The 23,151-nt window shown below is 44.7% G+C and overlaps 2 protein-coding genes across 8 annotated transcripts in view; one reads left to right on the top strand and one right to left on the bottom strand.

The window, feature by feature from the left end:
- ACACA (acetyl-CoA carboxylase alpha) overlaps window positions 1-23,151 on the bottom strand; it is a 256,134-nt gene that overhangs the window by 221,552 nt on the left and 11,431 nt on the right. For 2 of the 7 annotated variants that reach the window (XM_032498300.1, XM_014559180.2), the window contains exon 1: window positions 5,179-5,443. The exons of 1 other annotated variant lie outside the window; for it this stretch is intronic. The gene's annotated coding sequence lies outside the window, so the exon portion shown is untranslated. Of the gene's footprint in view, window positions 1-926; window positions 1,109-3,672; window positions 3,774-4,828; window positions 4,949-5,178; window positions 5,444-23,151 lie in introns of those variants that run through there. 4 more of the 7 variants (XM_014559162.2, XM_032498304.1, XM_032498303.1 and 1 more) reach the window with 4 other exon arrangements.
- On the top strand, window positions 9,880-17,662 carry C16H17orf78 (chromosome 16 C17orf78 homolog). Its single transcript, XM_014559189.2, has 5 exons — window positions 9,880-11,085; window positions 11,608-11,631; window positions 12,121-12,183; window positions 12,673-12,918; window positions 17,515-17,662. The coding sequence occupies exons 1-5, from the start codon at window positions 11,028-11,030 to the stop codon at window positions 17,601-17,603; spliced, it is 480 nt and encodes a 159-aa protein (XP_014414675.2). The 5' UTR covers window positions 9,880-11,027; the 3' UTR covers window positions 17,604-17,662.

Here is a 23,151-nt window from a genome sequence, read left to right as displayed (position 1 = left end):
ATAATCTTTTGATTTCAGTCATAAACCCCCCCGCACCCAAAAAAATACATGAAATTAAATTATTTCCCCTACCTGGGCAGTTATATTTTTATTTGCTTCTATAACACCCATAAGGCCTACTTGGAGTCCCTGATATTTACAGCTGATTCCAAGTGTCCACTAGCGTCCACTTTTCCACGCCCAAATCAAAAATTATGTTGGCGCTGATCCGGGCAGGGTCTTCACGCACGTTTTCCTCTGAAATCATTAACCTCACATCACCTTGCTACGTCCTGTCTCCAACAGCTTCCCTTGATCAGCATGGCAAACGTGAAGGAGTAAGAGCAAGCATGCACATTTACTACGTTCCTCACAGAAAGTATAAAAGCCTGGGAGCAGGAACTGGCAAGGGACAACTCGCCTGGCCCTGGCTCCCACCACGATACAAAGACACAGTGCTACAGAAGGCCGGGTCTCTGCACCCCACACCTCACTCTGCAAGAGAGGCAGACTTTCAGTGCAACTGGACCCAACCCTCAACATCCCCCTCGCACGTGGGTCTTCTCCCTCTCCCTAGCGCAGGGACCCATTGGAGAGAGGGGTCTGGAAGGGATCAGACCACCTCGGGACTGGGGCGGGAGGGTGGGGGACGAGCCCAGGCAGACACATCAGCCCCTTCCTAGAGGCCCTGAGCTGTACGCCTCCCAGTTTCGGGGACTGAGCTCCCACGCCGGGAGACCCCAGGCCCCTCCGCGTCCCCCCAGGGGAACTCAAGGCCCCAGAGCTGCAGGGAGCTCTGGGCTGCCAGGTACGGGGTCCGGACGGGATGGAGCCCCGGCCGCGTGCGGGCGGAAGATGGGAGGCGGCCCCCTGCTGCCGCCTCCCCTCCCTGGGCCACAGCCTCCCCTCGTCTGGGATCGCAGGTTCCGGGGCGGCCCTCCCCTCACCTCAAGACGGCAGCGTCCGCAGTCCGGCGGTCCCGGAGCCCCTGCGCGGAGGCGGTACTGGGCGGGAGGAGACGCCGGCAGCTCCGGCGATGGCTGACAGGCGCGCAGCACCAGGCCGGCCCGGCACACGGGGAGGGGCGGGGCTTCACGGCGTCGGCCCCGCCCCACCCCGCCCCCGCTCCCACCTCAGCCGGCGAGCTCCATGAGGTGACTACGTCCGGGGTTACTCCAGGCCGTTCACCTCCGACCCCGCTCCCCGCTGCGGCGCGGTCTGGCCCGCGGCGTGGCCAGGCGCGGGCCTCGAGGGCCGGACGACAGCCAATGGGAGGGCGGCGCGGGGCGGGGCGACGTGAGGCGATGCGGATGGTCCGAGCACCGCTCTGCCATTCGGGGCCGAGCGGCTAGAGGGCGGGCGGGTCCCGGGAGGCCGCGGGCCCTTTCTCCGGGGGCGGTGCAGGGCCGGCCGTCCGGCTCCCCCTCCCGGCGGACAGGGGAACGGGGGAGTGGCCCCACACGCACCTCCCATCGGAGAGATAGGCGCCCGGGCCGCGGAAAGTGAGGGGCTGGGCCCAGCAGCCTGCGGCCCGGGAAGGGAGCCCCGAACTGAGCAGGACTGAGTGGGGCTGGCGGTGTGCGGGCCCAGTGAGGACCTTACCGTGTTCTGTCCTAACGCCCCCAAGAGGTGGATGTTGCGTACACGAGTTGCCCAGGATCACACAGGCTGGTTTCCAAGTTAGTGCAGGCTAACTAACCCCTGTTCTGGGACCACATGGCCAGCCTCGCTCGGCTCACCCACCCCAAAGGAGTCTGAGGTGCTGGATCCTGGAGCACAGAGGGGACGCCCCCATGAAGGAAGCTCAGTAAGAAGGGCCGTGTGCCAAAGAACAGGCTTCTCTTCCTGCCCCGAGCAGGGAAAACAGATGGCAGTAAATTCCTGACTTCTCCCAGTGGAGCGTGGCTGCCATTCTCCACTGTGGTTACACCTAGACTTTGACAAGAAGCCAACCAATTTCTTTAGTTTGGCCAGTTATTTTATAACAAGAGTTTCATGGTAGCTGTGTGTTGAAGATTAAAAGTAACTGTAAAGAGTCCTAACATGTAATACTACTGTTGGGCGAGAGAGAGAGAAAGAAAATTGCACTTCAGAAGAATGAGTGAGTCGAACCCCTTCCAACCCCACCCAGAGTACTTTTCGGATCCTTACACAAGTTTGTGGTAAAGGCCAAGAGAGGAACAGAGGCAGATGGGAAAAAGTTCTATGCCAGAGGGCAAAAAGTCAATAGGGAAGAAGTGCACACCTGAGGTAATAGTTCTTGGGCTGAAGCAGAAGCAGGAAGACAGGAAGATTGGTCAGCAAGGAAGTGTTCATCTAGGAGCCCTCATCAAACCGCGAGGTGGTGGCTTCTCCAAGAGTTTACCGACCTACTTTAAAATAATAGGGACTGAAAACAGACATTTAGAAAGATGTGAGGGGAGGGTACAGCTCAAGTAGCAGAGCACATGCTTAGCATGCACAGGGTCCTGGGTTCAATTCCCAGTGCCTCCTCTTAAAATAAATAAACCTAATTACCCCCCCAAATCCTAAAAGATTAATTAATTAATTAATTAATTAATTAATTAATTAAAATACAACAAAAGAAAACTAGGTGGTTACATCGGAAATCCACTTTGCAAAAAAAAAATTTTGAAAAAAAAGAAGATGTGGACTTCACGGAGCAGTGAGCCATATTTCACAGTAACTGCCATTAGATACATCTGTCAGTAGAATAGTTGAACCAAGAAGGAAATCAAAACATAAAGATAATTGAGAACAACCTCACAGTTTAACAAGATGTTTAACTTGACTGACTGGAAAAAAGGCCTGGGAAGAGGGAATCTGCTTCTCCCTAATAGTGCACTATGAAACTGGTATAAAGGTAGTAACTTTGGAAGGAACTAAAAATCTTGAGGTTGCCCTTTTTATTTTTTATCTACATTTTCTAATTCCTATTACTTATATTAGGTTCTTTCTTAGTGATGTTGCTGTTTATCAGCCTTAGGAGCACTGCAAAACCAAAAACTGTCCTTATGTGAAATTCAGCAAGCCCTTACATGTCCTGCTTTTGACCTCATTGAACACTTGAAGTAACTGAGCTCTTTAAAGAACTAGCCAAGGAAAGGCCTAAAGAAAGAACTACAGAGAAAGAAAATGAAGGATAAGTTAGGATACACCAAGACCACTTACGTAGAATACACTAATTCTAATTATTATCATCAAATGTGAAGACAGCTGGGCAGAAAGCTATATCTTTAAGACAATACACCTGGAATTTCAACAGCTTCAAGCATCCTTTTGTTTGGTGCATGTCACAACCTGCGCAACGCTGCTACACACTCTTTTGAGCTGTTCCACGAATTCTTGCCACACAAGTTTAAGAAGTGGAGGAGGAGAGCTAAAGGGTGGAGAGAACTTACTATACAAGTCAAACAGGTGTAGGAGAAGGGAGTCAGTAATACATCTCTAGAAGCTGAAACTAGATGGTTGTAATGGGCTTAATTGTGTTCTAAAATTTATATGTTGAAGCCCAAGCCCCAGGCCTCAGAATGTGAGTATATTAGGATCTTTAAAGAGGAAATAAAATTAAAATGAGGTCATTAGGTAGGCCCTAGTTCCAAATGACTGGTGTCCTTATAAGAAGAGGAGATTAGGACACAGATACACATGAAGGGAAGACAATCTGTGAATCACAATTGATGAAGCACTTACCAGAATTGTGGCTGTTAGGCTGGAGAAAATGACCATGTACAAGCCAAAGAGACAAGCCTCAGAAGAATGACACCTTAATCTTGGACTTACAGCCGCTAGAACTGTGAAGAAATAAATGTCTATTGTTTAAGCCACGCAGTCTGTGCTCCCCTACTACAGCGGCCCAAGAAAACGAATGAGAGGTCCCACATATCAAATGGCTTCCAGGTTTTTCAAGATGACTATATACAGGTATTAGGGATTTTTTTCCAAAGGATTCTACCTACCTTCCAGCCTTAAAGATGGTCTCTCACCCTACTGTGGGGAAAAATAAGGAAAGTCTGAGGGGGGTGCCTGTCTTTAAGATAATTACAGTCTAGCTGAGAAGACAAAACTAAGCACCAAAAATAGTGTCTACATCTTACTCCTTAAATGATAACCATGTAAGTTTTAGGAGAGGATAAATTCTCAAAAATGAGTAAGCCCAGAAATACATAAACAGTAAGTGTGTCACTGTCCAGGACATTTTGGCACTGCATTGTCATTCTAGTTTATGATAGTGTTTCTCAGAGTATGTCCCACTGACCACCTGCTTGTTTAAAATACAGACTCCCAGAGTGGGGAGGGTATAGCTCAGTGGTAGAGTGCATGCCTAGCATGCATAAGGCCCTGGGTTCAATCCTCAGTACCTCCATTTGAAATAAATAAATAAACTTAATTACCTCCCCTCCCCCATCAAAAAAATACTTATTAAAAAAATAATAATACAGGTTCCCAGCCCCACTGCAGACTTTTTTTTAAAGCAGTAATTATTTACCCTGAAGTTTAAGAACAATAGTTTAGGATTTATCATTATTGTTCCCCTCTTTGCCGCCAGTGTCTCTGTTAAAGAGCAACGCATCCTACACCTGCATTTCCTATGCAGGAAGTTCCATCAGATCAGGCCTAAGTTGAACCAAGGGAGGAAAGAAAGTACCTTAATAGAAAATGGACCCATGAAGAGCACCCTGTCCCGGTGGCTGTCTGGCCATGGATCCAAATTCTTTAAGTGACAAAGTCAGTGATCAACCTTTGGGACAGAGGATAGAGGATATACTGGGATGTTATTTCTCACAGGCCCCCACTATATAACATATTTTCGAATCTGGCTTCCAGTCCTTGCCATGCTTATTCTTACCTTTTCTTATGCTGGCAAACTTGTTCTTCCTCCTTCCTAATTTTCTGAATTTTTCTAGTCCTTAGGAGTCCTATTTTCTCTAAGAATCTCTCTTTTATTTCTCCAGGTTCTCCTGATTTATCTTTCCTCTGAATTCTTGTAGCAATCTGGCCACCACCACGTGGTTCAGCTGTGAAGTTATTTATTAGGCGAAAAGTTTGTGTGTGTGTGTGTTGGTTTTAGCTCTCCCCGGCTAAATTTTCATAATCATAAAAGTGGAGAGTATTTCTTATAGTTTGGTCCTCCCCTCGATAGCTAGGTAGAGATATTAGTAAAGGCTTCCTTGACTGAAATAAAGACCAGCTCTGTACCTCTCACTGTGCTCCAAACACTTGCTTGTCCGTTTCCACGTCGCTTCTGGGAGGCAAATCCTCCAGTAGGATACTTAGCTGCTTTACAGATGGACAGACTTCATCAAGAAAGTGCCTTGACCAGAATTGAGGCTTCAGTCGTGAGATAAGGGAAAAAGACATGAAGGCTTTATCAGAACACTGTGTTCTTTTGCTCTGCTCCACCATTCAGGTTTGTCCACAGTTAAGAGTCTGAGGGAACTTCACACAGCAAGGTCAGAAAATGTCCTCAGGGAGGCCACTTTATAAGTCTGGTCCTGATGATGAAAGGTAGGATTTCACAATGAAGGACAGTGTTCATGGGGGGAGGAACTCCCCACAATGTTTTCACATGGACACTTGGGTTTTCACAAGGCATTTCAGCTCTCCCTCCCTCCTTGTTAACCAATCCCAGACACTTCCAGTCTCTATCTGTACAATCTGTAACTGGCAGTCACCAAAGCTTAGCTGCTTCTTACATGACACCTCCAGTATCTTTTTTTTTTAATCCCTTTCTAAGTCCTATATACCTCACAACGACAAACCTAGAGAAAGTTTAAAGGCACTTTTTATATGAAGGTGCGAAAGTGGACAAGATGACTTGTTTAGGCCTTGCCCACTCTTGGGATTCTGACATTTCATATTGCTCAGCTTTGCAATCTTCTCCTCTCCTGCAAGCCCATGAGTGCTCCTGGAGATTACTCCCTTCTCCTGCCCTCACCCTCCCTTCAGGCTTCTCCAGGCTTTCTCCCAGGTCTGACTCTGCTTTTTCCTGCTACATGTTTAGGCCTCCCCTGTCTACCCCAAACAAATATCCTCACTCTCCACTGCTATTATTATATATGAAGCACAGTAAATAATAAAATACAACACTAATAATTTTTGCAGAGTCTTTACTTTTAAGAAACTGAGCCACTGCTCAACTTCTTCTCATCCTTTTCATTCCTTCAGTTTTAAGGTTTTCCTATATCATAACTTGGACCAGAAGATTTCAGTGTCCCTGTCTTTTTAAATCTCACCTCTGGTTAAAATGCTAGACTAGCGGGTAGAAAGCTATCTCCTCAACACAAGTCTTACCAGTGGCCCTGCTATGCTGATGTGCCCCAATTTCTTTATGAACACGAAAAGGAAGAAGAAAGGATAGAGGAAACCAAAGAAATGAATGAAAATAAAATACAATTTAAATCAGTGAATGAGGTAGTCATCTCAATTGACTAGCACAGTTCTGCGGGTGAATACAGCACGCAGACCCGAGAAGAAGTGGGTCTTGGTGTTGGCGATCTTAGCCAACAGAGCAGCAGGGGCATTGCCTTCTCTAGCTTCTGCACTGTGGAGAGCTTGAGCTCTTTAATCGGGTAGACCAGGCTCTAAATCCTTGCTCTGTCACTAATTAGCTCCAGGACCTTGGGCAAATGACCCCCTTTCTGAGCCTCAGTTTTCTTCTCAACAAAACTGAAATACAATACCTACCTTGTAAGGTTGTGTTTTGGATTAGATGTGATAAGCAAAATGTTGAGTTTCGACCCAAAACCTGGAATATGGTAGACACACTGAAAATATTACTTCCCCTTTTCTCTCTGTGCCTCTTTCTGTTTCCCACTAGTGTTCCATATAAGAATGAAATATCCTCTGTAGATTCCCTTGATTCAGGAATGATTTACGTTATTAAACTCACCACCCCATCCCACTCCGAGCAATAGTCCCAGGGTAACAGAGCATGTGATCTGGGACCTAGGGTTAATCTGAATCCTTTACCCTTACTTGGGAGGGAGCAAGTAAACAGGAGAAGTGGCTGTGGCCTGAGCAGCTGAGAACCAATCAAAGGGTTGGCACTGCGAGGGTTTGCCCGGCCCTGCTCAGTCCCATGATTGTACCACGTTGAAAAGGCAATTTGGCCCCTTTGGGACAACAGGAACTTTCATCTCCTGCAGATGGGAGTGTAAATGGGGACAGCCTGTTAGAAAACAGCTTGGCGTTAATCAGTGAAGCTGAATATACCCTGCATACCCTGCAACCCAGCTCCCACCTCTGGATTTATACCCTGGAAGAACTTCCACATGTGCCCCAGGAGCATTGTTCATTCTGTACTATCTGTACATGTTATCACTAAAAACAATTTTTAAAATTCTATCTGCTCTTGAACTTGTATAAATGGATTTTAAAGTGAATTTTTTATTACATGTAACACAAAGTGGATACATCTCTCTTTACATCATCTCCTAGTCACTTCCCACAGTCAGGAGTAACTATTACCCAGATTTTTACCACCACAAATGAGTTTTGCCTATTTTTGAACTTTATGTAACAGGAAACACATTCTTTTGTGCCTGGCTTTTTTGTTTTTGCTCAACATTATGTCTGTAAAATTCATCCATGCCGCTTCACATAGCAATAGTTTGTTCATTCTCACTGTTTTATAATATTTCATTGTATTATTATATCCATTCTACTGCTGAGAGACACTGGATTGTTTCAAGTTTGGGCCCATAATGAACAATGCTCCTAGGGCACATGTGGAAGTTCTTCCAGGGTATAAATCCAGAGGTGGGAGATGGGTTGCAGGGTATGCAGGGTATATTCAGCTTCACTGATTAACGCCAAGCTGTCTTCTAACAGGCTGTCCCCATTTACATTCCCATCTGCAGGAGATGAAAGTTCCTGTTGTCCCAAAGGGGCCAAATTGCCTTTTCAACGTGGTACAACCATGGGACTGAGCAGGGCCGGGCAAACCCTCGCAGTGCCAACCCTTTGATTGGTTCTCAGCTGCTCAGGCCACAGCCACTTCTCCTGTTTACTTGCTCCCTCCCAAGTAAGGGTAAAGGATTCTATATACTCTTCTACATGTATGCCATATTCCATGATAAAAGAATTTAAAATGAAGCCAAACAAACAAATAAAAAAAAATACACCCTTAAAAGAAAGGGCAGCAGAGCGAGGCATTGAAATAATCATTTTAGAGTTGGAAACCATCTTGTCCAACCTCATTAAAGAAACTGAAACAGGCATGGGGGGTATAGCTCAGTGGTAGAGTGCATGTTTAGCATGCACAAGGTCCTGGGTTCAATTCCCAGTACCTCCATTAACAGAAAGAAAGAAGGAAAGAAGGAAAGAAACTGGAACAGAGGCCAGAGAAGGTAAGTGACAAAGTGATTCCATCAACTGCAGAGCCCAGACCTAGAACCGAAGGTAAGCCTCCTGGCTTCTTGTCAAGCACTCCTCCCACAGACCCACCCTGCTTCACCCGTCAGTTGGGGTTTCCTACTATCTTCCAGAGTCACATCTTTCATCTGCACACACCATAAAACTCACAGCTTTTTTCGCTCCTAAATTTGAAAGTTTCGTTGTGGGGAAACGAGATCAGAACAGAAATCCTCTCCTCCACAAAGACGGCAGACACTTAGAAAACCAGTCAAAATGTCAAGTGGTAGAGAAACAGTTCTGGGTCTATTTTCCTAAAACTAGATATTTTGACTCGTTAACGAAGCTCTCTCGCTTCTCAGTACCCCACAGTGTGGCTGCTCTGACATGCAGGCTGACTTTTGGGAAGGGCCTGAGATCGGCCAGAGAAAACTCTTGCTTCGTCTTTGTCCAAGCACAAGGTCTCTTTCGGGAAGAGTGAGCTCTTCTGCCCCCTTGTGACACACGATGAGACTAGCGCTCAGAGCCTTTCCCTCCCCGGTTGCAAGGTGGCAGCGCTGTAACGAGGCATCGCATCCAGAAACTAGTCTATAGAAAACTTAAGACAGAGCAAAAGGGGGAAGTGTCTGATACCAAAAGGGAGCAGAGAACCATGCCATCATGTTAAGGAAATAGTAAGCAAAAATCATGAAACCTAGGAAGGGTAATGGAGCCCCCTTATTCTCCACCCACCTTGCCCTGCTAAGAGAATCAGGGAACTGCAGAAGGAAAAAGTAACGAGACAACGCTGCTCTGGACCATGAAGATTTGAGGCATGTATGTTCCCTCTACTCGGCTGGCTTCACTTCTTGGCTCCTTTCCATAGCAAAATGTCTTAAAAAGATGCCCTACACTTTTATCACCTCTAGTTCCCTCTCAGCCCCTCCTACTTCCCCGACTCCAGTGGAACTGCTCTCGCAGAACTGCCAAGTCCAGTGGATGTTCTGTCCTCACTAGACACATTTCTCAGCAGTCAACCTGCTGACCATCCCTTCCTGGAAATACTCTCCTTTCTTGGCTTCGAGGACACCAACTCCCCTGGTTCTCTTAGCTCAAATGTCACCTCCTCAGAGAAGTCCTCCATGACCACCCTACTTCAAGTGGCCTCTGCCAGGGCTCCTTCACCTCATCACCCTGTTTGCTGCTTTGCGACAATGATCACAACCTTTAATTCTCTTGCATGTGTATTTATATATCATTTATTAGCCATCTGTACTATTTTATTCTCAACTACTTCCCATCGTTTCACGTGAATGCAGATGTGCTGGTGCTCACTGCTAGAATGGTGTCTGGCACACAGTAGGCCCATAATAAAGACTTGTGGAATGAAGGGCTGGAAGGCACCGTGGCTGGACGTTCAGCACATCCTCTCCTCCTTCCACATCTCAGGCAACACGCTGTCTCTCAGTGATCTCTCTCTCCTTCCTGTTTCCCACCAAGATTTCCCTTGATGCTCCACTTAGCCAGATTTCAACCTGAATTAAAATGTCAGGTAACAGGGCAATATTTAAAGTATGATTTGACTCACATCTCAGGCACTCCCTCATGGAAAGTCCCTTGAATCAAGTAGTAGAGAAACAGTTGTGGGTCTATTATCAGAGCATCAGCCTCGAGAACCTTCTTAGGCATAGCCAGACCGATGGTGGTGCCAGTGGAGTACGTTCACAGCGGGCAGAGAGACCACAGAGGCTCTGGCTTTAGGCAGAGGGTCTGAGGAGATCATCACTTCTGCCTTGTGACCCACCTAGCTGTGCTATCACTAAGTCAGCCGAGTATTAGATGAGATGTCCTATCTTTACTAAAAGACACAATTTTAGAAAAAACTTCTACAAGCTGTTACCTGTCTAGGAAAGCCCTCCCAAACCACAGACAGGATCCCTCACCTGGCGTCTTCTGCTCTTCCTCACAACCTCTCAGCCCAACCGTTGTAGGAATGTGGTCTACCTACACCCACTTCACTATTCAGGAGTGTGAAAATGTGCAAAATCAGACAAGTATGTCTGTGCTAATGTAAGTTTATGCATAGAACTGCGAATGAATTCTAGAGGTCACTGGGATGGAACACTCCATTTACAGAGGAGAAAAATTGAGGTCCAGAGGAGTCAGGCAATTTTCTTATGATGATACGCTTAACAACAGGGCCCGAACGAGAACCCAGTTCTGTTGATGCCCAGTCCAGTGCCCTCTCCCATGTGACTTACTGACTCACTCAATTCTGGTTTCCTACTCTAGTCAAGAAATCACTTTCCTTAATGGAAATCTCTCCATCTCTTTGTAACGGTGTATAAACCGACATGCCTTAGTCAATGAACATGCAAGTGAATGTCCACGTGTCTATCCGCAAGTATTTATAAAGCATCTCACTGGGTGCTTATGCGCTTTCTTCCGGGGAAACCTCAAGGTAATTACAGTTCCTTATGTCGGCACCAGCAGTGAAGTTAGGAGAAGACTTTCCGAATCAATCATTGACAAGCAAACTTGGTCCTCCTGCCAATAAGCTCCAATAAGGTCTTCAGGAAATAAGTGGCAAAATAATTAGGGTGGAGCCAGATTCTCCCAGGGTCAGCCTTGGTTCCAGAGCAGTGAAAGCAGTGAGAGTCAGGTTATGAGACCCACAGCATACTGTCTCTGCAAGGAGAATGTGCTAAGCCAACATGGATACCATCTTGGTTTTCAGTCTAATCATTACCTCCTATGATGCTGACAAGAAAGGTAAATACTTCTCCAGTCTAGTCTACTGGGAAATCTGAAGAGAGGCCTAGAAAGCGTTTGGGGGTCAGACAGAAATAACAGCCAGTATCAGTAGGTGATGCCTTCCAGTCACCCCCGTATCCTCTTGCCTTTAAACAGGACTGCAACTTATTCAACCCAGCAAAACAGCTGTTTCATGGTGAGAAGTCTTCAGAGAATGTGATGCATTCTTCTGTTTTATTCATGTAACTAATTTTAAAATTCCTTTCACCGTTAGATGGATTTCTTTCCTAGAAGGCGCTGTCACAGTTTCAGTATTGTCATCACCTAAGACTCCCAAATTCAGAAGCCCTCATAAGATGTTGTCTTCCTTTTTCAAAGTGTCACTTCCAAATAGATAGGCATGCTCTTGGGTGGGAAGGGCTGAGAGAAAGGGTAGTGAGGGGGTGGAATGGCACCTTCTGCTGCTCTTTGATAACTTTACTTAAAACATGATTTTTTAAAAGTGTCCTAAACACCTCATCTCTAAAACTAACTCACCAGAGTTAAGGCCAAACAGCATGAGGTGCAACAGTAACAAATTTAACATATGAAGAAAACTCACATCACCCTGGGAATTATTTGCCCCAAACCACAAATAACTATGAACTTACACTTCCACGGAAACCTGGAGACATACCTTGTCCAATGTTACACTTAATAAACTTCCCAAAGTTTTAATACGAGGACATAGATGGAATAGGAAGAAAAGATAATAAGCAGTGTTTGAGGGAATAAGTTGGTTAGTCTTCCATGAACTTAGTTAACTCTTTCAGCTTTTTTTCCCCTAAGGATAATAGACTGGTACCCAGTGTACTTTATACTAGGCTAATGGACACTTGCATATACCTTGAAGTCTTCTGGAGGAAGCATTTGATCTCCCCAGTTGCAAGATTTATCAGAAGGAACTACATTCTTCCGTATCTCTGTCTCCAGTGCCCAGAATTCTAAAGAAGTACCCGGTAAATCCTGACCTTTCTTCCGCCCCTGCGGAACTCAGAGATAGCAACCGCCAAGTGGAACAGCTGCCTGGTCCCTTCCCAAAGGATATGAGAAGCATCAGAGACGTGCCAACGCGAGGTAGGGAATGGGCCCTTCCTGAAAAGCCACTTTGCTATTCCAGAACATTTTCACCTTTCAAAGATGCTTGTCTCCCCCATTCTGAGCCCAGATCTCAAGTATCCTGTTTTAAAGGTATGTATTCCCCTGAGAAACTTTCAGGAAACCCGTTTTTAAATGAACTGTTGTTACGTAAGGCATGACTACATAAATCAAAGAGACGGGTGAAGAAGAGGAGGAGGCAGCACTGCAGCCCCTCTGCATAAGAGGAGAGCATCTGTGAGCACTTCTCTGGGCTGAATTCACCGCAGTCACCGATCTTCACGGGACCAAGGCGGGATGGAGGAAAGGCAGGGCTTCTGTATTCAGTACCATAGACACATGCTGAGGACAAAGTGGATGAAAAAGAGAAGAAAGTCCAGCACTGGGCCATGAACGGAAGCGGGTGAGCCAGGCACCATGCAGATGAAGAACTAGCTTCATTTTCCTATATGGCTTTTCTCCTTCCAGAAGCTCAGGCAGAAGCCAAAAGGTCCACACTTATCCAAACTCAGACTGTGGCTGCCCTGCAGTGTCTTGGTTCTGAGAGCAAAGTGGAAGTCAACCTTGTATATTCGGAGAAGAGGCGAAAGGCCAAGCATACTCTGAAGAACTTGAGAGTCATTGCTGCTCCCCGCAGAAGCAGCACTGCCCCCGCAAGCTGTCACCTGGCCCCCACACCCAAGGTGCGGACTGGATCCCTCGTAACAGGCAAAGGTGAGACTGGAAAATGAGCTGGAGGTAGGCACTGACTTCTAGTTCACACCTTTGGAGGCAAGTGGAGCTTAGCAGCACCTCAAGGAAATGGATGAGCCTCTCCTTAGGCAAATCTATGTAAATGTTTAAAATGTCATTGTTTTGGAATTTGTTTAGCGTGAAGTGATTCCTATGGTCTGTTTACCCCATGTGAAACTGTGGCATACGGGAGAAATCACATCAAACAAGCGTTTATTCTGATATTAATTATCATTTCTGACAAGTTACTTAATGTCTCCAGTGCTCAGTTTCCATAGTTACAAAAGGGAGATTTGACTAGAGGGTCTAATTTCTAGATATGTGCAACAGCAGTATGTAAGGCCTCTCAAACAGCCCTTTCAACCTGCTAGTATTATTACAGAATAACCTCTAAGGTTAGATTTTCATTTAAATACAATGTACCTAATATTCCCTATTTAAAATAAATTATTTTGTAACAAAGCAAAGCATCATCTCCTAAGTTATCCATTTCATAAATTTGGGTTTTTGCATCTCTCCTCAAAGTGGGGCATTCTGGCTCGTATATCCTCAGCCAAATATTGCAATTCTATCATCACGGGAATGGAGTGCTTGTATTTACAAACATGCTCCACCTTAATGCTCAGTTACCTAACAGATGACAAGTAAAAGAGACGAGCTGCCAACAGGGATGGACATTAATTTAGAAGCTGCACAGAACTGGAAATACACTGACAGATGAAGCCTATTAAGTAGACTTTGAAACAGTGGCTCCTGGGAGGTGGGAAGACGTGCCACGTTGAAATACCATTATCCCTCCGGCTTACAGGGCACAGTTCTTCTACGCAGAGAGAGGATCTCTAAGTTCTGCCTCCTCTCTCAATCATACTATCACTCAGTTTGCAAAGTGTTTTCACACCTGCTTTCTCATTTTGTTTCTGATCTTCACATCACCCCTGTGAAATAGATAGAGCAAGAATTATTTTATTATAACCATCTCGCAGATAAGGAAACCAAAACTCAGAGAGCTTATGTTACTTGTCCAAAGTGAGATTTGTTTATCTTCATCTCATCTGACCCAGAAACGCATGTGCTATCATTTCAGAGAACTGACTTGCGCTATGCTGAAAATGCTTCACACAGTTTCCTTGCTTTTCCTTTTGAGCCTCTTGGCTCTTTGTCTCTGCTCTGCCTCTCTTTGCCAACACTGTCTTCCCAATTAAACAAATCAGGGACTACTTCCCTTGTAATTTCACGCACAGTACCTGGTACTGTGGCCACAGGTGTCTGAAGTAAAGAACTGTCATTTTTACGTGGACTGAAGACCTGGAGAGTAATTTAGAAAAGGCAAGGAGGACTTAGAGACCTTAATTTAATGAGCAATGATAGGAGACATTAAAAATGGAGTATGAACCACTATCTGAATCGGGTTAGATCAATTCTGGAGGTAAATGAAGTTGGGGCCAGACTACAGCCAGAATCCATCTGTGTTCCATCTTTTCCACAGCTGTTTGAGTCATCGTCACCTCTCACCTGAATTTCTTTTTTTAAAGTTTTATATATTTGTTTGTTTATTTTTGGGGGGGAGAAGTAATTAGGCTTATTTATTTATTTATTTATTTATTTTAATGGAGGTACTGGGGACTGAACCCAGGACGTCATGTATGCTAAGCACGCACTCTACCACTGAGCTATCCCCCCCCCCCCCCCCGAGCTGGATGACTCCAATAGCCTCCTAACAGGTTACTCTGCTTCTACCCAGGCCCCTCAGGGTCTATTTCCAACTCAGCAGTCCACTGATCCTTTAAAAACAAAGCCATTCCATCACTTCTCTGCTCAAAAACTTGCAATGGCTCCCCATTTCCGACAGAATGAAAACCAAAGTCCTCAAACTGGCCTACAAGGCCTAAAGTGCCATGGGCCCATTTCCTTTAGAAACGGCCTCGTCTCCTACGACTGTCCCCTTGCTCACTCCCCTTCGGTCTCACCTGCCTCCTTGCTCTTCCTCTAAAACTATACCACGCCAGACACACTCTTCTGCCTAGGCCACTACTCCCCCAGGCATCTGCCTGGCTAATCTCCTCACCTCTTTTGAGTCTTGGCTCAATTCTCATCTTCTCCAGGAGACCAGCCTCTACCCACCCACGCCCCTCAGACTCTTCCCTTCCCTTCCCTTGCTCTACTTTTATTTTCATAGCAATTTCCCCTCTAACATACTATAAAACTTACTGCACTTATTGTTGTCTGCTTCCCACTGCCTTCCTCCCAACCCTCCTTCCCCTTTGTTCCCGTGCTAGAAAGCATCCAACTGATACGTCCCGAGTACCGGAGCAGTCCCTGGCACATACTAGCTATCCATTTTTAAATATTTGCTGAAAGAATGAAACTGAGAGGTGTATGAAGCTGGATGGTCTCTCCCTCCAGCACCCTCCCCCCAATCCTCTGTCAAGTTCATTGCCTTAGACATGACTGGGACTTCACTAGACAGACCGGCAGCCATCATTAAGGTCAAGTATGCTTCTTCACGTTCTCCCCTGGACTTTGGAGCCATCTTTTTTAAAGAAGGAAACTTTCAACAGTGTTATACCCTCCATCCTTATTATTATTACAGTATGTGTGTCAGAGCAGTGGCAGGCAAACAAGTTACATTCTACTCCTTCACTCTGATTCTACATTAGTCAAAGGCCCCATGCTGATTTAATCCATATCTCTTATTAGTATCTCTATCCTCATTTATTCTTTGGCATTATTAAGGCCCACACCTTAAATCTACTGACAGATCGATGCGAACACGATTAGAAGTTTAATATCAGCTGAGTAGAGCTGGGGTTTTCCCAAGAAAAATCAGAGGTAGGATCAAGTTTTCTCAATCGCCCTTTCATTGTTTCTTTCTTGTCTGATAGCTTTTTTTACCGGGATCTCCCAATGTAAGGTCTATCCAGTGATGAGGGCTTCATCAGAGACTTTCCCCACCACTACCTCCATGACTCCTGGGAATAAAGAAGGAGAGAAAACGACAAGTATTGATGAATTTTCTAGCCCTCTGAAACAAGGTACAGGGTGAGTAGGGGTGAGACAAGAACGAAGAGAAAAAGAAACATTTTTAGCCCCAGCATTAGGCTGGGTCTCCTAGAATTTCCCTGGGCATTGAGAAGTTACAGTTTGCATTAAAAAATCACTCCATATTTAATGGAAAGAATCAGCTGCTCTATAAAGAAAGTCCCAGAAATGTTTGTAGTTTGACACCATTAATAATCTTTCACCTCCACACAAGTGAGCTAACCTTGTAATCAGATTTGGGGACAGCGTACATTGTATCGGTGTGGTAGGTAATTCCAGCCATTGCGTGACTAGACAGACGACACTTAAACTCTAAGCAGTTACTACAGTGATGACAACCACCAGGAGCATGTTTTCATCTGCACTGTTTTTACATACAGCCCTCCCTAAAATGGCCAGGATGCAAATTCTGTAAGATTCCAGCTTGGGTTACATCCCAGTTCCAACACGAAAGTAAATATGAAATTGGTGATAATAAGATGCATATGAGTCATTTGTCTCCAAATCTGGCTTATGACCCAAAAGCAATGCCAGTTCACCGCTGTTCCTCCTATGCCCCACTAAAGCCCAGAGGAGCATAGGAAGGGTGACTTTCTAATCCTACACAGTATGTGTGTCAGAGCACATGGGTAGAGACCCTGAGAGGGCTGCTGGCGACAGACTCCCCTGGGTACCTACACCTTTCCTTGTCCTGAAAGCAGTGCAAGAATCGGTCCTACTTGATCACGGAAAAATCCCAAATCCCAGTGAAGGTGATTCAATGGGAAGAGACTGCAAAGGAGGTTAGAGCAGAGCTGGTGATGCCTACCCAACTCCGGACTCTGGGTCTGAACTGGAAATTCAGGCTCTGCCTCTGAAGCAGGCTGGGCCCCTATCAGTCTTGTGAGCCAGGAGACCTTCAAGTCAAAGGGTCGCTCTCCTCCCTCTCTCAAATTCTCTCTTCTCCTCCTCTGTCCTTTTAGACATGGATGAGAACCTAGAGAAGAGGTGGAAATGGAGCACTGTGGTCAAAATTCTGATTGCGGTCACCCTGTTGCTCAGCAGAGTCGCCATTATCATGTTTCTCATTTTTGAAGTCCCATGCCCTGTAAGTTTGCTGATGTACTGGGTCCTTGGACTTGATCTGTAAAGACCTCTTTCTGTTTCAGAGTCAGGTTGGCATAATGAGAAAAGCACAGACTTTGAGTCTGGACACACCTGCCAGCAACACTCCCTAACTGAGTGGCTTTGGGAAAGTTGTTTGCCTTCTCCAACCTCAGCTGACTCATCGTTAAAATGGGACTAATGACATTTACCTCTCACAGTGGTAATGAAGGTTGCAATTCTGTGGGGAAGGCCCCAGGACATAGGAGCTGCCTGCTAAATGCGAGTTCTTCTCCTCTGCTGGACTTGGACATCCTCTAGGGAGGACAGAGCCAAGAGGACTGAGTATTTTCTTGTTCTTTAGAAGAGATGATTTTCTTTAAATGGTCTAGCAGGAGGTTTGGAAGATAACCAGTTGCATACCTGATGTTAATACCAGTCATTTTCTGCCTTCAGGGTCAATGCCTGGGAGCCAGAGAGCTGTGCCAATGTCAGTGGTTGTGGAGAAGGCAAAGGAAGGAGGGCCAGCAACCTGGGGCAGCTGAATCCCAGCTTGACTCTCAGCCCAAGAAGGAAAGTCTTCTCTGTATGGTTAACGTCACTTGCTAGGGGGAGAAAATCGGGTTGATATGTAAGTCCTAGAAGACAGGGAGCTGCTTCAGTTATGAAACAAATGTGGGTAGTTATTTTATGTGTCATGAAATAGGCAGGTATTTGTACTACAGTTTTCTTAACATCAGCCCAGCCATCATACAGTATTTACTGAAAATACCTATTTCTGGACCTCAGATATAATGAATCAGAATGGCCAGAGTGGGTCCGGGAATTTTCTTTTGAAGATTTTTAACAAGCTCCCTAAGTAGAGGTGGATTTACTGTAAAATTCATAAAGCTTAAGCTCAGGATCCATGGGACCTGTAGAAGGTCTTGTATCCAATTTTGTAATTTTTAAAATTTGTATCCTTTTATTTTTTAAAGGTCCCTGAAATTGTAAGAGCTTCAGAGCCCACAATCTATGTCCCCATCCCTGCCCTTGGATAACTCACAGACAACACAGCTCAGGAACCACCACACTTGAACAGTCTGAATATTTGGCAAAGGAACTTCTTTCTTCCCTGCCCTGGAGTTTCCTGACAGGATTATAAATTCATATTTCCCTTTGCTGTCTAAGTCAGACACTACACCACTGGCTCAGCATGGCTGCTTTAAATCCAGTTTCCCCACCAGGAATGGACGCAGCCTTTGAATACTAGAGATTGATGGGTGCCTTCTCTACATCTTCAAAACCCACCGAGGCAAAGAGACGAGGTCTCCAGTCTTTCTAAATAAGAGAAGCTGGCCACTTGTGTAGAATGACAGCCCTGAGAATGGTCTGAGATTACCTAGTCCAGGATGGGACACACGCCGCCCCGTTTTAGTTCCATGTCAACCACACATACAATAATCAAGCAGAGGGCAACTAGAAGATGAATACGTTCTGGAGATCTAATGCACAGCACAGTGATTACAGTCAATAATACTGTAGCATAGATTTCAAAATTGCTAAGAGACTAGATCTTATACATTCTCATCACAAAAAAAGAAATGATATTTATGCGATGTGATAGGGGTGTTAGCTAAAGCTACTGTAGTAATCATATTGCAATTTATTGTGGGTTTTTTTTAATAGCTTTTTTTTGGGGGGGGGGATCAGGTTTGTTTGTTTGTTTATTTAATGGAGGTCCTGAGGGCTGCACCCAGGACCTTGTGCATGCTAAGCACCCACTCTACCACTGAGTTATACCCTCCCCTACATATTGCAAATTATAATTGTATTAACACATTGTACACCTTAAACTTACACAATGTTACATGGAAATTATATCTCAATTTAAAAAAAAATTAAGCAGGGCATCCTTTCTACCCAGGCATGATAACAGAATCTTTCCTATCCCAGTGCTCCAGGTACCCAGCGCCAACTTATTTGTCATCTCTGGTCTAGGTTATTTTCCATAATCCTGTTTCTGCTAATAATAGATGATGCCCCCATGTAAATCAGTATGATTCTCTAATCTGGTGTAGTTTTAGTTCTTTGTGTCAATCTACATTATCATCTCTACTGAACATTGAAAGAAATAGGCCTGACGGGGGACTGAAAAGTCTAGTTCAGAATTAGAAGTAACCACGTAGCAGCCACTCTGATTGAGTTTCTCCCATGAACAAAATAAGCTACTGAATGATAAAGAAATGAATAAAATTAAGCATTACTCTAGTTGATGCCTCACAAAAACCCTGGGAGGTAGCTAGGGCAGGTATCTACATTTTATTGATACTTAAACTGAGGCTCAGAGAGGTTATGTGACAATCCCATGAGCACACAGCTAGTAGAAACAGAACTAAAATCTAGGTTTTTTTAATTCCTTAACTGGATTTATTGGCTTATTCATCTATTCCACAAAATTTTACTGGAAGCCTTCTATGTGCCAAGTTCCCTGCCTTCAAGGGGCTTACAGTCTATGTTCATAAGAGTTAAGCTTTTAGAAAGCATGTACAAAATCAGATGGGGCATGGAGTCAGGGGTCATGAGAGCGGGAAGGGATTAGTAAAAAAGTATTTGGTCTCCATGGACCCAGATCTCTGCCCCTTTTTGAACAGAGCGAGATTGTCTAGGCCCAGTTCCAGGGATGAAGTAGAACCCCTGTGCATCTGGCGTCCACAGTAGCTGCACACCCACGGCCCTTTCCATTCACGGCAAATAGGTCAAGTAAGGGGTGGGTGGGAGTGCTCACAGTTTATAGGTTCTAACATACTGTAGGTTCTCATATATGAGTGCACCGTGCTGATACCTTTTCAGTATAAGCACAATAACTTTTCCTAGAATTAATGGGTAACAAAGAAGTGAAATGATGTTTATTTGGAATTATATGGGGTTCTCCACTAAGCTATCATTGTTGGGACATAAAGAAATAACGCATTTGCATCCTTCTTACCTTTCATATTTCCTTTCAATCTCTAGGTTGGACAAGATGCTCCCAACTCATCAAACCCCTAGAAAGCTGCAGACCAGACATACTTCTGAAAAGCTCTGCTCTGCCTCACACACTGAACGAAGGACACTACACTGTCTTCTCCCTACTATTTATCAATATGGGCAGATTTTTGCCAATTTTTCACTTGCATCTTCAGCAGGGACATTACAATCAGACAGTGATGCCAGGCCGACGAAGGGGGAGCCTGGACTTACAGTCAGAGTTACCTTCATGCCACTGCTACTGACTTAGCCACAAGCCTCTGAAATTCACTTGGTACTCCCACAAAAAAAAATGGATACTTTTCCATCCCATCAGATGAGAACAAAACGTCTTCCCTCTAAGCACGATGAATGGACCTGCTGCTCTCTTTGACAAAAGGTTTAAACACAGCCGCGAAGGAACTGAGCAAAACAGCCCCTCGTGTGGCACATTCACCAACTCCCGTTGTCCTCACCGTGCACTGGCTCTCAGCTGACTGAGGGTGGGGCACCTGTTTTCCCAGGCCGACATTCACAGGGTTTTACGACAGCCTCTGCCACCACACGCGGCTATCCACACGCTGGTGAAGGGAACGTGACCCTAAGCATTCTGAAAGTCCTCCTCATGACTCATCCCCAGAGGGCTTAGGGACCACCGGCACTCAGGACCCAGACAAGGGCTCCTGAAAATCCAGAATTCCTAAAGTAGGTCTGATGCTGTATCCTGCTGCATCCTTCCTGAACGAGGATTCCAAAGCCAAACGATTACAATGCCTTTTCTCACAGAGGCATGGCTTATCCACTGCAGAATGTCCTTACCATCACAGAAAATTCAGAAACAGCAGATAAAACCTGGGGCAAAGTCTACACTCATGAGGGCTTCTGCAAGAATATAATTCAGGTAACATTTACGGTGACTTTCTCTATAGAGGTTCACTGAACTGTTTATTTGGCTTCTGGGACTTGTTTCCCCAGACAAAACAAAGTCCTTCTGAGGATTTTTCTGACTCTCTGATCAGTTAACAATTTTGAATTCCCTATTCTCTCACCAGTGGAGATCTCTGAAAACTAAAAGATAGGAGAGAGAGAGCAGAAGGGAAGGGAGAACTCCCACGTGGAGCTTGGGATGTGACCTTTATTCTGTAGATCACTTTACAGCAGGGCACAATTTTCCCTGTCACCTCTAGAGACAAAGTTATAGAGTCAGCTTGATAAAACTGTTTCTGTGGGGAGCCAATTAGTCCTCTGGGAAGTGACTAGTCACCAAGGTTTTTATTGCAATTCTTTCCCATTAAGTTACTACATATTGTTTTTCTTTCTTTTTAAAAATTTTTTTATGGAGGTACTGGGGATTGAACCCAGGACCTTGTGCATGCTAAGCGTGCGTTCCACCACTGAGGTATACCCACCCCCTGCCAACTATACCCACCCTACCATGGGACCCTGTTTTTCCGATTATTAAAGTACATCCTCGACTCACAGACATAGAAAACAAACTTATGGTTACCAGGTGGGAAGGGAATGGGAAGGCATAAACTTGGAGTTCAAGATTTGCAGATACTAACTAATATGTATATAATAGGTAAGCAACAAGTTCACGCTGTATAGCACAGGGAACTATATTCAATATCTTGTAGTAACTTATGGTGAAAAAGAATATGAAAACGAATATATGTATGTTCATGTATGACTGAAGCATTATGCTGTACACCAGAAATTGACACATTGTAAACTGACTACACTTCAATTAAAATAAAGTATATATATGTATAAACAAAACAAAACTGCTATTGGTGACCAGGTGGGTGCAAGCCAATGAGGGCCCATCCTGTAATCGTTAGTAACACTTGAATTCATCTCTCTAGACTTATATTCTTTCCTCTCATATTTCTTTATCTCTTCATCTTTCTCTTCCTGCTCCTTATTCCACTACTTTTCTTTTTCCTTTCTTCCTTTTTCTTTCCCTTATTCAGTGATCTGACTTGCTAGTCATTCAACACTAAAAATTTCTCTTAATCTGTATTCCTAGGGAACTTGGATCCATGTCTATAGTACATAAATTTCAAGCCCCAGAAGCCTTTTCCCAGGCTGACCCTCCTTTACTTGGTGCACCTTGGGCTCTACGACACAAGCTTCCACCAGACTCTAATGTATTTGCGCCATCCAGTGGCTAAAGCTGCTAACTTCATCCTCCGGAAAAAGTGTGTATAAATAATGAAATACAAAATAAACAAATATGAGGCCTGTATTACTGCCTCAAAGGAAAAAAAATTCACAAAAGCCGAATTTTGTCCTACTTTAAGTTCTGTTTTCTGAAACTAGAATGGAGAAGAGTATGTTTAGGGGTATGGTATCATGGTCTCCACAGAATAAGATGATACCCACAAAATTTGCCAAGGATGCACTCAGGTCACTACTGTTCCCCAGTGTACTGGAAAAGAATAATAAAAGCGCAGGATATACGGTAAAGTCTTTATAGCCCTCTAGAAAAATCAAACATCCAGAAGAGACGTTGAATTATAAGACTTATAAACTATACACATGATAATTTCAGCAGTTTAATTTACTTCTTCTGCAGTGAACTTCCTTGGACATGTCTATGTCTAGGACATATGCCAAGGAGTAGAATTCATGGATTGGAGGCTACATATATCTTCAACTTTGCTAGATTGCATACAGTCCTCCAGAGTGGTTGCAGCAAATACATTCTCACCAGCAGTAAAGAGGGTCCCTATAGTTCCACCTCCTCCCTACCTTGGAAATCTCAGACTTTAAAACTTTTGCCAATCTGATGGTTATGAAGTAGTGTGTCATTGTTGTATGTATGTGCATCTTCCTGTTTTCGTGAGGTTGAACATCTTTCCATATGTTTATTTGCCTTCAGGTTTTCTCTTGCTTGCTTGTAACCTCTCCCTTTTTTCCTATTGGGTCGTTAGCCTTTTTTTTATTGAGTTGTAGAAGTCCTGTTTTCCTGGCTATATTCCTGGATCCTAATCCTTTGTCTGTGAAATATGTTACAATCAAAAGTGTATTTCTAACATAATATATATTCCTCAGTGCAGATTTACTCATAAATAAACAACTGTCAGGCTCTGAAGCTCTGGG

This window comes from Camelus ferus, chromosome 16 (genome assembly GCF_009834535.1).
Source record: "Camelus ferus isolate YT-003-E chromosome 16, BCGSAC_Cfer_1.0, whole genome shotgun sequence".
Taxonomy (NCBI): Eukaryota; Metazoa; Chordata; class Mammalia; order Artiodactyla; family Camelidae; genus Camelus; species Camelus ferus.
This window is presented reverse-complemented; position numbering and strand designations above follow the sequence as displayed.